Below are 14,522 nucleotides of genomic sequence, written 5' to 3' on the forward strand. Positions count from 1 at the left end.
TATATAACATTAAAATAAAGCATTTATTGAATGCATGAATACTAGTGACTGTAACTTACATAGTGTTTTGTTTGTTTGTTTTGTTTTTTACAGTATTATGTATCAGGCACACATTTCAACGCTGCTTTACGTGAGTTAATTCTGTTTAATCCTAGGAAGCAGGTACATTAACAGTTCCATTTTACAGATGAGGAAACTAAGACACAGGGAAGCTATGTAACCTGCCCACGGTTGCACATTTAGCAAGTTGCAGAGCTGAGACTCAAACCTAGTCGCTTTGTGCGAAAGCCCCTGCCTTAACTTGTACACTTTTACAATCTAGAAGATGAACGCTGCCTTAAATGAATGAGTAGAGAAGCCTATCTCCGTCCCGCCCCTTCCCCCTTCCTTCCTGACATACACACACACACACTTGCGCGTGCAGTATAATCCTTTGCTCACTTGGAAGAGCGCACTGGGCTGCAGGAAAGAGAAAACAAAAAAACCCCAACCTACAACTCCCAGCAGCCATTGCACGCTCAAGCCTGCGCGCGCCCATTCACACCAGAACGACAGGCATCCGGTTTGCGCCGAACTAGGTCTCGGAACTACATTTCCCGGGTCTCCTCGCGCAGCCCGTGACACTCCTTGGACCGCGAGCAGGGAGCGGGCTTTCCACAGCTGCGCCTCTCTTGCTCGGACCCGGCCCTGGACCCGGACCCAACCTCGGACTCCAACACGGCTCCACCATGGAGGAGGCGGACCGAATCCTCATCCATTCCCTGCGACAGGCCGGCACGTAAGGACACAGCCCCCGCCCACCCCGGAATGCCCACATCCGGGACTCCAAAACTCCGGACCTTGACATCTAGGGCTGCAACTTCCAGGACCCTAAGACCCTCCCTCCTCCTTACACACACACACACGCACGCACACACACACACGGGGCCTCCCAAACCCTTTGACCTCTACACTTGGTAAACCCCAAACTCCAGGACCTAGACACCTCGAGACCTTAAAACCTTGGAACCTCAAGACCCGGGATTCTGAAATCTGTGGATCTTGACATCAATACCCTGGGACTCTGACATCTGGAGATTCTAAGCCACCTTTATCCTGTGAACCAGGGAACTTAAAACTCTGGGATCCTGGCACTCAGGGACTCCAAAATCCCCTGGGACTGGATACTTGGGAACCTTCAAACCTGGTTTCCCAATACCTGAGGCTTTTAAAACCCCAGGACTCTAAAATCTGGTGGCCTTAATGCTTGGTGACCCCGACGCACAAGGACTCCTGCATTCGAGGGTCCTAAAAACCCAAGATGACAACATCTAGGGAGCTTGATTTCTGGATTGCTTGAGACTGGGTGGTCCTGATACCCAGGGACTCTGACATTTGGAACTCCTGAAAACTCCAGCCTCCCAACATCTAGTCTCAAAATCCTAGCAGGTCAGTATCTAGGGGCCTCTGACATGCAGCAAACATGATATCTGGGGATGCAGAAACCCAGAGACTATTCCACCTGGGCTCCTAGGCCTTCCCAGACCCCAGAAATTTGGGGCTTTTAGGCATAGGGAAATTTGAGATTTTTTGAACTCGGATCCCTTCCATCCACCATTCTACACCAAAATCTTAGGACCTGAGGACTCCCTCCATTCTTAGTTTTCCAAATGGAAGTCAGACAACAACACCCAGGACCTGTCTGAACTGTGGCCACCCTCCCCACCCCATCCCAGTACTAGGGCTTCCAGAAGGCAGCACGGCCCAGCCTCATCCTTGTTTCCTGACTGCTTCCCCCCACCCCCCATCGAGCCTGCCTCCTTCTTCTTCAGGGCAGTTCCTCCAGATGTGCAGACCCTGCGAGCCTTCACCACTGAGCTGGTTGTAGAAGCTGTGGTCCGTTGCCTGCGTGTGATCAACCCTGCTGTGGGCTCCGGCCTTAGCCCCCTGCTGCCTCTTGCTATGTCTGCCCGGTTCCGTCTGGCCATGAGCCTGGCTCAGGCCTGTATGGTGAGTGTCTTCCTCCCAATACACACAGCCTCTTCCTTCCTCCTTCACAAAGTCACCAAGCTCCTTTGAGACTCTTGACTTTCCTCTCTGCCACCTCCCGTTGTGGCTTAGCGTTCATTAGTGGTTAAGGCTGCCGGCTCTGTGGTCAAACTGCCTGAGTAGTTCAGACCCTGGCTACAGCACTTGCTAACTGTGTGACCTTGCTAACTGATGCCCCTGTGGGCATCAGTTTCCTTATCGGTGAAATCGAGATGATAAAAGTAGGGTTGTCCTGAGGATTAAATGAGTTGATCCAGTTTGTGCCTGAGTTGCCCCTGGCTCCCATGTTTTGAGCTTAGCACCAAGAACTTTTCCCCCTATAGTATCCATTTACCAGTTCCTGAAAAGGCCCTGTTTTGATTCACATGCTCAGGCTGAAATTAACCACCACGTTCTCTGGTTGGCCCAGCTTGGATCACATGGTCATCCCTATAGGGCACTGTGATTGGCTGCTCCTTCAGGATCACTTGGAGTTGGGGGAGGGAGGGTTACCCAAAGGAAGATACGCTGCTTAACTAAAACAGTGTCTGCACTAAAACTTTACTCTGCCCTGTTGCAGCTTGCCTCTCGTGAGAATAACTTACATACTGTCTCTTTTGTAAATAAAGTGCCTTCTGGTGAAGCACTCATGCCTCCCCAGTACAGACCTGTGTCCAGTTACTATACCCAAGGGCTCCAAGTAAATGTCATTTCTCCTGGCTCATTAGTTCTGGGATTTTAGGCTAGTCTCTTAACCTCTTTGGGCTTAAGTTTTCTCATGTGTAAAATGGATAAGAATTGGACCTACCACGTAGGGTTGCTATGAGGATTAAAAATGAGTTCATACGTGAAAAGCTGGATATAGTAAGCTTTGTGCAAGTGGTATTACTATTATTGGATAGGCTTGATCTGGCTGCTTGTGTTCCAGCAGCTTGTGGCTACGTAATGAATGTCAACATGCCCAGCATACCCAGTATATGGTGGTAGAGGGACAACAGAGTAACTACAGCGAAACCTTCCACATAGCCCCAAGGGACTGGGTGGTCAGGTTTCTTGAATTTGTTCCTTGCTTGTGCGGTTTCTGTCTCTTAGAAATAGGCCTCAGAGCTCTACCCTTCCCTTGGCTCTCTGGTTCACCTAGCTCTCAGGAGTTCTCAGGTTCTTCTGTCTGGGGCTCTTGGTGGCCCTCGAGGCAGGCAGTCTGTCCCCTGGCCTGGGGCTGTCTTCTCGAGGATGGCACTTTATAAGGGGGAACTCGTGTCCTGTTTGGCTAGGAGGGTGCACAGTGGGACGTGTTGAGGAGGGGCTGGGGATCAGGCTTCCCCCAGTTTTCTCTTCCTCCCTTCTCTCAGTGCTGTTTCCCACTGGATTTCGTGGTGACCTACTTTTCCTCACACTAACTTTAGCGTGAGTATGGCTTTTTCAGTGATTGAGAGGTTCACGTGATTGCCTGGCCCCAGAGCCTCGGTTTGCCCTGAGCAGGTAGAAAAGGTCTCTCTTAACCCAGCTGGGCACTGCTCATGTAGCCCACCTTGGCTCAGCACTGCCGCCTTCTGGTGTCTGCCTCTTCATGTGCCCTACTCCTGGCACCACTTTTTGCGACTCAGCCACCTCCATACTTTAGTGTCTGTCATTTCACACACCCCACTCCTGGAGTGAGTTTCTGTATCAGTCACAGCTCTTTGATTGCAGGTGTTGGAAAAAACCCAAAGTAAAGTAGCTTAAAAGACAGTGGTTTTCACACTGTTTTGACTGTGATCCTCTGAAATAAATATATCTTACGTTGTGACCAAATACACATACGTGTGTATAATAATGATGTTTTTTGAGTGTGTGCTCTGTGCTGGGCATTGTGGTAACCTGGTGTTAACTCACTGAATTCTCGTGACAACTTTCTGAAGTAGGCACTGTGGGTATCCCTTTCCTCAGGTGAGAAAAGTGAAGCTCAGAGAGGTTAAGTGATTTGCCTGTGGTTACCCAGTTGGTAAGAAGCAAAGCTTGGATTTGCATCCACGAAATATGCTTTCAGAATCCATGCAGCTCTGGACCAGAACCCTGATGGGCCCTTTTATCCCTTAAAGCATCCACATCGGGAAAGTACTGTCAGCCCCATTTTACAGCTAGAAACTGAGCTTCTTGGTGGTTGAGTAACCGGTCCAAGGCCTTATAGCCAGTTAAGTAGCACAGGCTGGATTTCAACCCCAATCTTTTTGACTCCAAAGCCCATAGTCTCTTTTAAAAACATTATTTACTATTTTGCGTGGGTCATTTTTATCAGTCAGGGTCCAGTCCAGAGATACAAACCCCAGCAGTAATTTGAATAGGGATATTTCAATATAAAGAATTGTTAACTAGGTAGAAGATGGTTAACTACTGAAAGAGTCAAAGAAATCTCCAAGGTGTGACAGAAGTAACACAATACCTTGAGAAGTCCCACTGGCACTCCAAACCGTTCACCTCGTTACCCTTACCCGTCTGCTGTAAGGGGATTACTTTGATTAGTTTCTTGTGTGTCTTTCCAGTTTTTAAAAAATGAAGATATAAGCAAATATAAATATATATTCTTATTTCCCCCCTTTCTTACACAAAAGAGAGCATATGCCTAGTTTCTTACCTTTTTTTCCCCCTTGCCACATAGCCTGGAAATCATTTCATATCAGACAATAGAGATCTTAATCATTATTTTTTCCTTTTTGCAGCTGCAGAGTAGTTCATTGTATGTATGCACTGTAGTTTATTCAACCCCTCTCCTATGCTTGGACATTTAGGGAGTTCCCAATATTTTGCAGATAATGCTGTAATGAATAATCTTGTGCATATATATTCTTGAATTGTTGGAGGCCTGTCTTCAGGGTAAACTCCTAGAAGTAGGATTGCTAGGTGGAAGGGTAAACGCATACGCCATTTTGTTAGATTTTTCCCAATCGCCTTCACTGGGATTGTTTAATTTCTGCCTTCCCAACAGCAGTATATGAGAGGGTGCCTGTTTCCCCACAGCCTCACCCACTGCGTGTATTGTCAGAGTTTTCCCCATTCAACAGGTGAGGAATAGTATCTCTATATAGTTTTCCTCCTAGCTTTGTACTTTGAAAAACTTTCAAATTTAAGGAAAAATGAAAACAGAAAAATAACACCCTTCTCCTAGCTTTCTGTGTTGTTAACATTTTCCTCCATTCTTTTCTCTCTCTCTGGGTACACACACACACACACACACACACACACACACACACACACAATTTTTTTCTGAACCTTTTGAAAGCAGCAGACATCACGACACTTCATACCTAAAACTTTCAGTGCACCTCTCCTAAGTAAAAGGGCGTTCACCAGTATAACCACAATATCATGATCCCACCCATGAATTGAATATTGATAGAGTAATAGTATCTAATATTTAGTGCATGGTCAAATTTCCTCAGTAGTTACAAAAATATCCTTTGTAGCTCTTCTTGTTTCCAACTACAGAGTCTAATCCAGGATCATACATTTCATTTCACTGTTACATTTCTAATCTTCTGTATCCAACAGTCCGCCTTAGTTTTTGTTACTTTGTTTCTTTTTACAACGCTACATGTTTTTGAAGAGTGCAGGCTGGTTGTTTCCTGGAATGCCCCACAATCTGAATTGGTCTGATTGTTTGCTCATGACGAGATTCAGGTCTGGGGCAGGAACTCTGTGCAAGTGATAGTATCTCCCTGCCCGAGTGGACCTCAGGAGAACGTAAGGTCAGGTTGTCCCGGATCGGTGATGCTCGTGTGGGGTCTCTCCGTGTGCTTTCAATTCAAGTCTCTCTTGTAAGCAAGGTTGGACATATTTGCATATGTTTAAGGGCCGTTTTTCATTCTATTTCTGGGAATTGTCTGCTCCTGTCTTTTGCCCCTGTTACTGTTGCACTGTTGGTCTTTTTGCCTGTGTAGTTTTAGGCACTCTTTATATACTAGGCAGATTCACTCTTTGCCTATGATATGAACTCCAAATATTTTTTCCCAGCTTGTCATTACGCTTTTGACTTTGCTCACTGTAATTTTTCTTTAAAAATTTTTTCATGTATTCAGAAATACCCATCTTCTCTTTCATGGCCTCTGGATTTAGAAAGGCCAGAGCTTTAATTTTATTTTTTTAAAAAATGTTTATTTATTTATTTTGGTTGCGCCGGGTCTTAGTTGCGACACAGGAGACCTTTGCTGAGGCATGCGGACTCTCAGTTGTGGCACGCATGCCACAACTAGTTCCCTGACCAGGGATCGAACCTGGGCCCCCTGCATTGGGAGCGTGGAGTCACACCCACTGGACCACCAGGGAAGTCCCCAGAGCTTTAATTTTTAAAGCTCTGAAGGCCTTGGTGAGCCAAGGGTGAGTTCAGAGGGTGGTGGTTGGTGAGAGAGTGGGAGCGCTTGTGGTCTCAGCCCTGGGCTCCCAGGACAGGAGGATCCTGCCTGCCCCACTGATAGCGGCCACCCTTCCCCGCCCCCAGGACCTGGGATATCCCTTGGAGCTTGGCTATCAGAACTTCCTCTACCCCAGTGAGCCTGACCTCCGGGACCTGCTTCTCTTCTTGGCTGAACGTCTGCCCACTGATGCCTCTGAGGACGCAGACCAGCCTGCAGGTGTGGGGTGCCTGGGGCGTGGTGGGGGTGAGGGAGAGGGTGTTGTGGGGGCTGAGAGAGGTGGAAGTGGTGAAAAGGTTGATTGGTGGGGGGGGGTATGTGTCTTCAGGAGAGCTAGGTGGGAGGACTGGGGCTGGGAGAGGGGATGCAGGGCAGCGGGAAGGGAACTGGGGCTTGGGCTGACCCAGGTGGGGAGTTGGTGCTGGAAGGGGCCTCTCTGCCTCACCTCCTGCCTTGCCCCTGCCTCGCTCACTCCACTCTAACCACACCAGGCCACTCCGGCCTCAGGGCCTTTGCATCTGCTGGCTTACTCACACAGATAGCCTCATGGTTCACTCCCTTACCTCTTGGAGGTTCCTGTTCACATGTCACCTCAGGGAGGCCTTCCTTGGATTGCCTTGTTTAAAATTATATCTTCCTCTCAACGGTCCTTATCTTCCTTTCCTGATGACCACCTGACAGTCTTCTGTATTGTACTTACGACCTTGGTCATGCTCTCCTCTACCTGCCTCCACAGGAGGGCAGGAGGATATTTATCAGTTTGTTCACTGAAGTAGCCCAAGGGTCTAGAATGGTGACTGGCACAGAGTAGGTGCTTAATAAGTGTTTGTTGAATGACTGAGTGTGAGAATGATAGCTACATAGATATGTATCTCTGGGGGGCAGTCAGGCTGCTTTCCCAGGTTATGCATTTTTGGAGTTGTGGCACTGTCACCTGATTGACACTCCCTCCCCACTTCCCTAGGTGACTCAGCTATCCTCCTCCGGGCCATCGGGAGCCAAATCCGGGACCAGCTAGCCCTGCCCTGGGTCCCACCCCTCCTTCGCACTCCTAAGCTGCAGCGCCTCCAGGTGGGACCCCTCAACTCATGTCAACATTGCTTGTTGCTGCGTTGCCTGCCTTGTCCCCATTTGGGTGCTCAGGTTTTTGGCCCCCTCCCACTGGTGCCCCCGTCACGATTCATCCTAGAGGTCTGACTCTGCTCTCTCACCAGGGCTCGGCCCACCAGAAGCCTTTCCATGCCAGCAGGCCGTTCATGCCTGATTTGCTCTCCAGAGGAGGTGAGGATGAGGCTGTGGAGAGGGGCTGGGGGGAGGGGTAGAGGTGGGCCTAACTGCATGGTGAGGCAGGAGGGCTGGCTGACTCTGTTGCTGCCTCCAGAGCCCCGGGAGTTCCAGGCGAGTCCCTTGCTGCCACCAGCCCCCGCCCAGGTGCCCCAGCCTGCTGCGAGGGTGGCCTCGCTCCTCGAACGCCACGCCATCCAACTCTGCCAGCACACGGGCCGGGACCGCCCCAGGGATGAGGACTGGGTCCACCGGGCATCCCGCCTCCCCGTCCAGGTACTGCCCAGTGCTTGGTCCCTGCTGACGAGGTCCCTGCTCACTGTGGCTCCCATTTCGTCTCCCGTTAGTCCTCTGCCCCTCGCCTTTCCCCACTTTGTCCCTCTCTTCCGTCATCTCCTCTCTGTGTGCAACTACCTGGCTCCCTGCCTGAAAGAACACTGGAGTCAGAAAGGTTGTACGAGTCAGTATGGCCCCTCGGAGCGTCGGCTTCCTGCTGTGAGACACGGGTGGTGATACTGCTCTCTTCTGAGGGCGATGTTCCGCCGAAGGACGTGCACAGGCAGCCAGAGCTGTCAGGATCTGCCCCCTTCCTCCCTGTTTCTACTGCCTTCTTCCTGCCCCTGATTCGCTCCCTCTTTCTCTGTCTCTGCTGTCATCACCGATGTGTGGCCTCCAGATCTCTGCACCGTCTCTTCTCATCACTGGCTTTCTCGTTCTGCGGTTTTGCTGCCCCTCTTCTCTCTCCCCACCGCTGTCTCCTCGTTTCTGTGTCTCTGCCTCTGTCTTCCTCTATATCCGCCTCCATCTCCCCCCTGTCCACCTCAGTATCTGTCCCCATCCCCTCCCAACTTTCTCCACCTCTGTAGCTGTCTCCTTCCGCCTCCTCCGCTGCCATTTTTTCTGTCTTTATCGTTTTCTCTCTTTCTTAAACTTACAGGCATTTCAAATACAGAAGTAGAGAGAATAGTCTCATAAACTCTATGTCCCTGCCATCCACCTTCAATTATAAGCCTTTTGTGGGGATTCCCTGGCGGTCCAGTGGTTAGGACTCAGTGCTTTCACTGCTGAGGGTCCAGGTTCAATCCCTGGTCGGGGAACTAAGATCCTGCAAGCCGCGAGGCACAGCCAAAAAACAAAAAAAAAAAAAAAAAGATATAAGCATTTTGCCAATCTTTCCTCATCCCTTCTCTAACTTTTTTTTCTGTAATATTTTAAAGCAAGTCCCAGACATCATATCATTTTAACTCTAAATACTTAAGCAGACATCTCTTAACTCATAAGGGCATTCGCTTTTTAACGCAACCCCTGGGCCATTTTCACACCTAACAGAATTAACAGTGACCTCTTTTTCTTTTGTTTTTTTTTAAAGCTTTGTATATGCATTTTATCTTTTTTTTTTTTAATTTTATAGCTACTTTTATTTTTATTTATTTATTTATTTTTGGCTGTGCTGGGTCTTCGGTTCGTGCGAGGGCTTTCTCTAGTTGCGGCAAGTGGGGGCCACTCTTCATCGCGGTGCGCGGGCCTTTCACTGTCGCGGCCCCTCCCGTTGCGGGGCACAGGCTTCAGACGCGCAGGCTCAGTAGTTGTGGCTCACGGGCCCAGCTGCTCCGTGGCATGTGGGATCTTCCCAGACCAGGGCTCGAACCCGTGTCCCCTGCATTAGCAGGCAGATTCTCAACCACTGCGCCACCAGGGAAGCCCCTGCATTTTATCTTTTGAACCAGAACCTATTACATCTTTTTTTTCCCTAAATTTATTTATTTATTTATTTATGGCTGCGTTGGGTCTTCGTTGCTGCGTGTGGGCTTTCTCTAGTTGCAGTGAGCGGACTTCTCATTGCGGTGGCTTCTCTTGTTGTGGAGCATGGGCTCTAGGCACGCGGGCTTCAGTAGCTGTGGCACACGGGCTCAGTAGTTGTGGCTCGTGGGCTCTAGAGCACAGGCTCAGTAGTTGTGGTGCATGGGCTTAGTTGCTCCGCGGCATGTGGGATCTTCCTGGACCAGGGCTTGAACCCGTGTCCCCTGCATTGGTAACAGTGACCTCTTAATACCATCCAACACTTGAGTTCATAATCAGATTTCTCCAGTTGTCTCAAAACTGCCTCTGTTCTCATGTCTCTCTCTCTCTCTCAATTCCACTCTGCCTCCGCCCCTTCTTTGCCCAGCACCTCTGACTCGGTTTCCGCTCTGTCCCCACATACCTTTTGAGTGTCGGTCTCTAATTTGGGGGCTGCAGGCTTACTTCTCTCCCTTCCCACAGCCTCCTCCAGTTCAGGGAGCCAGTGGGTAGAGAGAAGCAGGGCTGAAGAAGAGGAGGCCCTGTCCTCAGGGAGCTCCCAGGCCTGTGGACCAGGAGAGTGGGTCCGGGCCCCCTCGTGGGAGAGGCTGGATGGCTGGTGTGACTTGGGGGTAGCACCTTGTCAAGCGGCTCCCTGGTGGAGGCAGGGCCTTGGGTACCCAGCAGGCCTCCACACTCTTCCACTGTTTCTAGGAGGATACTCGGGCTCAGCGGCAGCGGCTGCAGAAGCACCTGGCTGAGCATCTGCGCCAGACCTGGGGCCGGCCAGGGCCCCCCCAACAAGCCCGAGACCTGGGAGAGCTGCTGCAGGCCTGGGGTGCTGGCGCCAGGACTGGTGCTCCCAAGGGCTCCCGCTTCACACATTCAGAGAAGTTCACCTTCCATCTGGTGGGTGGGCCTGAGTGGGCCTGGGGCATGCTGATGGGGCCAAGGCGGTATTGCTTTATGTACACACACCACATTTTATCCATACAGGGGCCCGTGTTCCCACCAGGCCTGCCCTCTCCCCACGGGGGGTGGGCACCCAGAACGGTCCCCTGGCTTCTTGGGAACTTCCGTGGAGAAAGGGTAGAGGGGTGGGAACTATGTAAGCGTGTAGGGCTGCTCTTTGTGCAAACCCCAGCTTTTCCTGGGCAGTTTCCTCTGGACATGTCTTCTCTCCTTGGATGGTCATCCAGAGGGGCCCTCATCCTTCTCATGGGCAGATGGGCAAGAGCTGTGTCAGGGTCAGGGAGGTTTCTTTATGAGCAAACACTCCAGTCTAAGGTCACAGAGAGCGCATTGATCCTCACACACATTCTGACAGCCGTCAGTGGTACAGTGGTACTGTACCTGGGTATCGTGCTGGGAGGGTGCTTTTGGGGGGTGTTGAGGCTGGGCTGTGAGGCGCAGGGCTTTCCCCGACAGCCAGGACGCTCCTTTCTCGCTCCCCAGGAGCCTGAGGCCCAGGCAGCCCAGGTGTCAGATGTGCCGACCACCTCCCGGCGGCCTGAACAGGTGAGCAGAGCAGTGGTGGGGCGGGAGAGGTGTCCTGGGCCCTTGGCTGTCTACTGGGCCTGACACCCCCACCCCAACTGCCTGTGCCTCCCAGGACATGTGGGCAGCTCAGGAGCAGGAGCTGGAGTCTCTTCGGGAGCAGCTGGAGGGAGTGAATCGCAGCATTGAAGAGGTTGAAGCCAACATGAAGACCCTGGGAATCAGCCTTGTGCAGGTGGGTGTGGGAGAGGGTCTGCCCACCGGGGTCAGGTCACAAGTCCGGCCTAAACGGCTTAGAGGGACTTGAGGGGGTACTCTGTAGAGGTCTGCAGCTGTCAGAAGGGTTCATGGGAGACACTGGGGACCTGTGGGCCTCTTGAGGGTTCAGGAGAATCAGTGGGAGTGAGAGGGCGATGTAGGGTTGGGGGTGGGGGTGGTGTCGGACCTGCAGGGGTTAGGGGTGCCTTGGTGTCTGTGAGAATCAGGAGGGGTGTAAGTGTCCGTGGGCCTCTGTAGGGGCTTGTGGGGCTCATCAGGGGTCCTGGGGAGTCAGTGTGGAGGTGGAGGGGTCAGAGGGGCCTGTGGGTGCCTGTCACTGCTTATAGGTCTCCGTTGCTATCAGGAGGGGTCCGAGGGGCCCATAGGGCCCCTAGAGGGATGTGTTGTCATCTGAGGGGCTTGGGCTAGGCCAGGGCTTTCCAGGCTCAACGGGGGCTGGGAGGTTGTGGTGCGCATGGGGCTCCCCCACTGACTGGGAGTGGGGATCCCGGGTGCCAGGTGGAGACCGAGTGTCGGCAGAGCAAGCTCAGCACAGCGGAGCATGAGCAGGCCCTGCGCCTGAAGAGCCGGGCGGTGGAGCTGCTGCCCGACGGGGCTGCCAACCTTGCCAAGCTGCAGGTGGGGCTGGCGCTGAGGCTGGGCTGGGAGGGTCGGAGTTGGATGGGCCCAGCCTGTGTGACATGTAGCCCCCCTGCCACCACCCCCAGCTCGTGGTAGAGAGCAGTGCCCAGCGGGTCATCCACTTGGCAGGTCAGTGGGAAAAGCACCGTGTTCCGCTCCTTGCTGAGTACCGCCACCTCCGAAAGCTCCAGGACTGCAGAGAGGTAGGTGGTGGGGTCCGGGGCCGTGGGTGGGGCGGGTTCGGTCCCTCCCTAGGGGGCTAGCCCTGCGCTCTGCCTCACTGCCCTCTACCCGTGGGGTCCTGGCAGCTGGAATCCTCTCGACGGCTGGCAGAGATCCAGGAGCTGCACCAGAGTGTTCGGGCAGCTGCTGAAGAGGCCCGCCGGAAGGAGGACGTCTATAAGCAGCTGGTAAGGCCTGTGTGGGGGCCCTGGGCCGCTCAGAGCTGGGGAGGTGTCGGTGCTAAGGGAGCACCTGCTGTCTCTGCCTAGATGTCAGAGCTCGAGACCCTGCCCAGAGACGTGTCTCGGCTGGCCTATACCCAGCGCATCCTGGAGATTGTGGGCAACATCCGGAAGCAGAAGGAAGAGATCACTAAGGTACGCCATCGTGGCCGGGGAGGGTGGGTCATATGGGTAGATACGCCCAAGGGGCGGATGTGTGTTGCCGGGCTACACGGGGACCTCACACCCTCTGAAAGTCAGAGCTATCTGGCCATACCCAGACACGGAACAGCCCCACACAGTCCACTGCAGCCGCCCCTGACCCTGTCTGGATGGGACAGCATAAACGTGAATGCCCTCAGCTGGCTGGCCGCCCGCCCCAGACAGGCTCACGGCTACCCTGGTCTCTGCCAGATCTTGTCTGACACGAAGGAGCTTCAGAAGGAAATCAACTCCCTGTCTGGGAAGCTGGACCGGACGTTTGCGGTGACCGATGAGCTTGTGTTCAAGGTGTGGGGCAGGCCGGGCTGGGCGCGGGGGTGGGGCGGGCCTGGGTCCTGTGTGAGCCTCGTGGGTACACTGTTGCTCGGGCCTGGCTTTGCCCTGGGGAAGACCAAGTCAGGGAGTGGGAGAGGGTGGCCTTGTGGGGGCCTGGAGGTGGGGGTGGGGTAGGGGCGGGGTGAGGCGGGAACAGCCCACTGACACCATCAGGGTCTCCTCTGTCTGGTCAGGATGCCAAAAAGGACGATGCTGTTCGGAAGGCCTACAAGTATCTCGCTGCCTTGCATGAGGTGAGGGGAGAAGCGTGCCTGGGGGCTGGCTGGGCTGGGGCCAAGTTGGGGTGCAAGCCTTCTGCTCCTGCTGTCCCCAGAACTGCAGCCAGCTCATCCAGACCATCGAGGACACGGGCACAATCCTGCGGGAGGTTCGAGACCTTGAGGAGCAGGTGAGGCCCGGGGGTGGGAGGGCTAACCAAGGCAGGCCCGGCATCAGCTCCTCGGTTTATGCCAGGAGAGGCTGTGGAACCAGACACAGCCTGTGTCTGGAGTCGCAGCCCTGCCCCTTAGTCGCTGTGTGTGTGACCTGGAACAGCCCAGTGGCCTGCTCTCACCCCCTCCTTCCCCCTGAGGGTCCTCACGCCTGCCTCCCAGGGCCGTTGGCAGAGGCTTCAGCTCGAGTATGTGGTGGGCGATCCTGCCACATAGCAAAGGATGCTTTAGGTGGACGGATGACATGTGCAAAGGCCTGGCGGTGGGACAGAGCAGGCTGTTATTGGAGGGGGTGGGAGGAGCACGGGAGGGGCCCTGGGTGGCTGTGATGGGGTAGGGGTGGTGAGCAGGAGCTGGGAAAGGGGCCCAGCACGCTGAAGGGCTGCGATTCGCATTGCCTTAGATTGAGACGGAGATGGGCAAGAAGACCCTCAGCAACCTGGAGAAGATCCGTGAGGACTACCGAGCCCTTCGCCAGGAGAACGCTGGCCTCCTGGGCCGGGTCCGTGAGGCCTGAGCAGCCCCCAGCAGAGGTCTCCCCTGGGCCTCAGGCAGGGATTTGGGGTGCTGGGGGCACTGGCCAAGCACTGGCCTGGGCCATGCCCTCTGCTTGCGGTCCAGTTCCTCCTGCTGTAGCCTTGGCCCCAGACCCTCGCCCACCTGACCCCAACCCTTATCTGGGGCGATCATCCAGAGTGTGGGAGCTCAGCTGCAGTTTATTGCAGAGGGCACTGGGGGTTGGGGCCTTGGATCTCAAATAAATGAGGGGCTCTGTCTGCAGTCTAAGCTGAGGCATGGATTGGGGCACAGGGCACAGGGCTCAGGATGGGGGAGGGGGCGGGTGGCAGGTGAGACACTGGGTACATTTGGTGAGTCGGTGTGCATGGCCCTGGGTGTCTGCGTGGGACTCAGGAGGCCCACTGGGGTGCTTTGTGGGTGCGCATGCGTGAGACATGCAGGTGAGTTCAGAGGGTCTGTGTGACCGAGCGTCTGTGTCGGGAGCTGTGTGATGCCGTGTGTGACCAGCATGTGTCTGTGTGGCTTTCTGGGACCTGAGATCCTGAAGGTACCGTGGCTGCTTCTGTGCGGGTGTCTGGGCACGCCCCGTGTGACACTGCACCAGTGGGCCTGGAAGCTGGCTACGGGTGTGTGCTTTGGGGTATGTGGGTTGACAGGACTGTGCTCGGGTGTGACTGTTTGTGTGACTGCGGATTTGAGGTGGTGTGAGTGTACTG

At 53.7% G+C, this 14,522-nt stretch overlaps 1 protein-coding gene across 1 annotated transcript; it reads left to right on the forward strand.

Moving 5' to 3' along the window:
* The first annotated feature begins 578 nt into the window (after positions 1-578).
* On the forward strand, positions 579-14,067 carry CCDC22 (coiled-coil domain containing 22). The gene is made up of 17 exons (XM_036839052.1): positions 579-778; positions 1,812-1,989; positions 6,482-6,614; positions 7,360-7,466; positions 7,610-7,676; positions 7,777-7,955; positions 10,173-10,367; positions 10,914-10,976; positions 11,071-11,190; positions 11,733-11,852; positions 11,942-12,058; positions 12,164-12,265; positions 12,347-12,454; positions 12,713-12,808; positions 13,030-13,089; positions 13,170-13,244; positions 13,691-14,067. The coding sequence occupies exons 1-17, from the start codon at positions 729-731 to the stop codon at positions 13,802-13,804; spliced, it is 1,884 nt and encodes a 627-aa protein (XP_036694947.1). The 5' UTR covers positions 579-728; the 3' UTR covers positions 13,805-14,067.
* Positions 14,068-14,522: the final 455 nt, after the last annotated feature.

Source organism: Balaenoptera musculus, chromosome X, assembly GCF_009873245.2.
Source record: "Balaenoptera musculus isolate JJ_BM4_2016_0621 chromosome X, mBalMus1.pri.v3, whole genome shotgun sequence".
Classification (NCBI taxonomy): Eukaryota; Metazoa; Chordata; class Mammalia; order Artiodactyla; family Balaenopteridae; genus Balaenoptera; species Balaenoptera musculus.

Excerpts from the sequence above, each read along its gene's own strand:
- CCDC22 (XM_036839052.1), top strand. The coding sequence starts at position 729 with ATGGAGGAGGCGGACCGAATCCTCATCCATTCCCTGCGACAGGCCGGC. Across the intron at positions 10,368-10,913 it reads AGAAGTTCACCTTCCATCTG|GAGCCTGAGGCCCAGGCAGC; the intron begins GTGGGTGGGCCT and ends CTCGCTCCCCAG. Across the intron at positions 10,977-11,070 it reads CCTCCCGGCGGCCTGAACAG|GACATGTGGGCAGCTCAGGA; the intron begins GTGAGCAGAGCA and ends TGTGCCTCCCAG.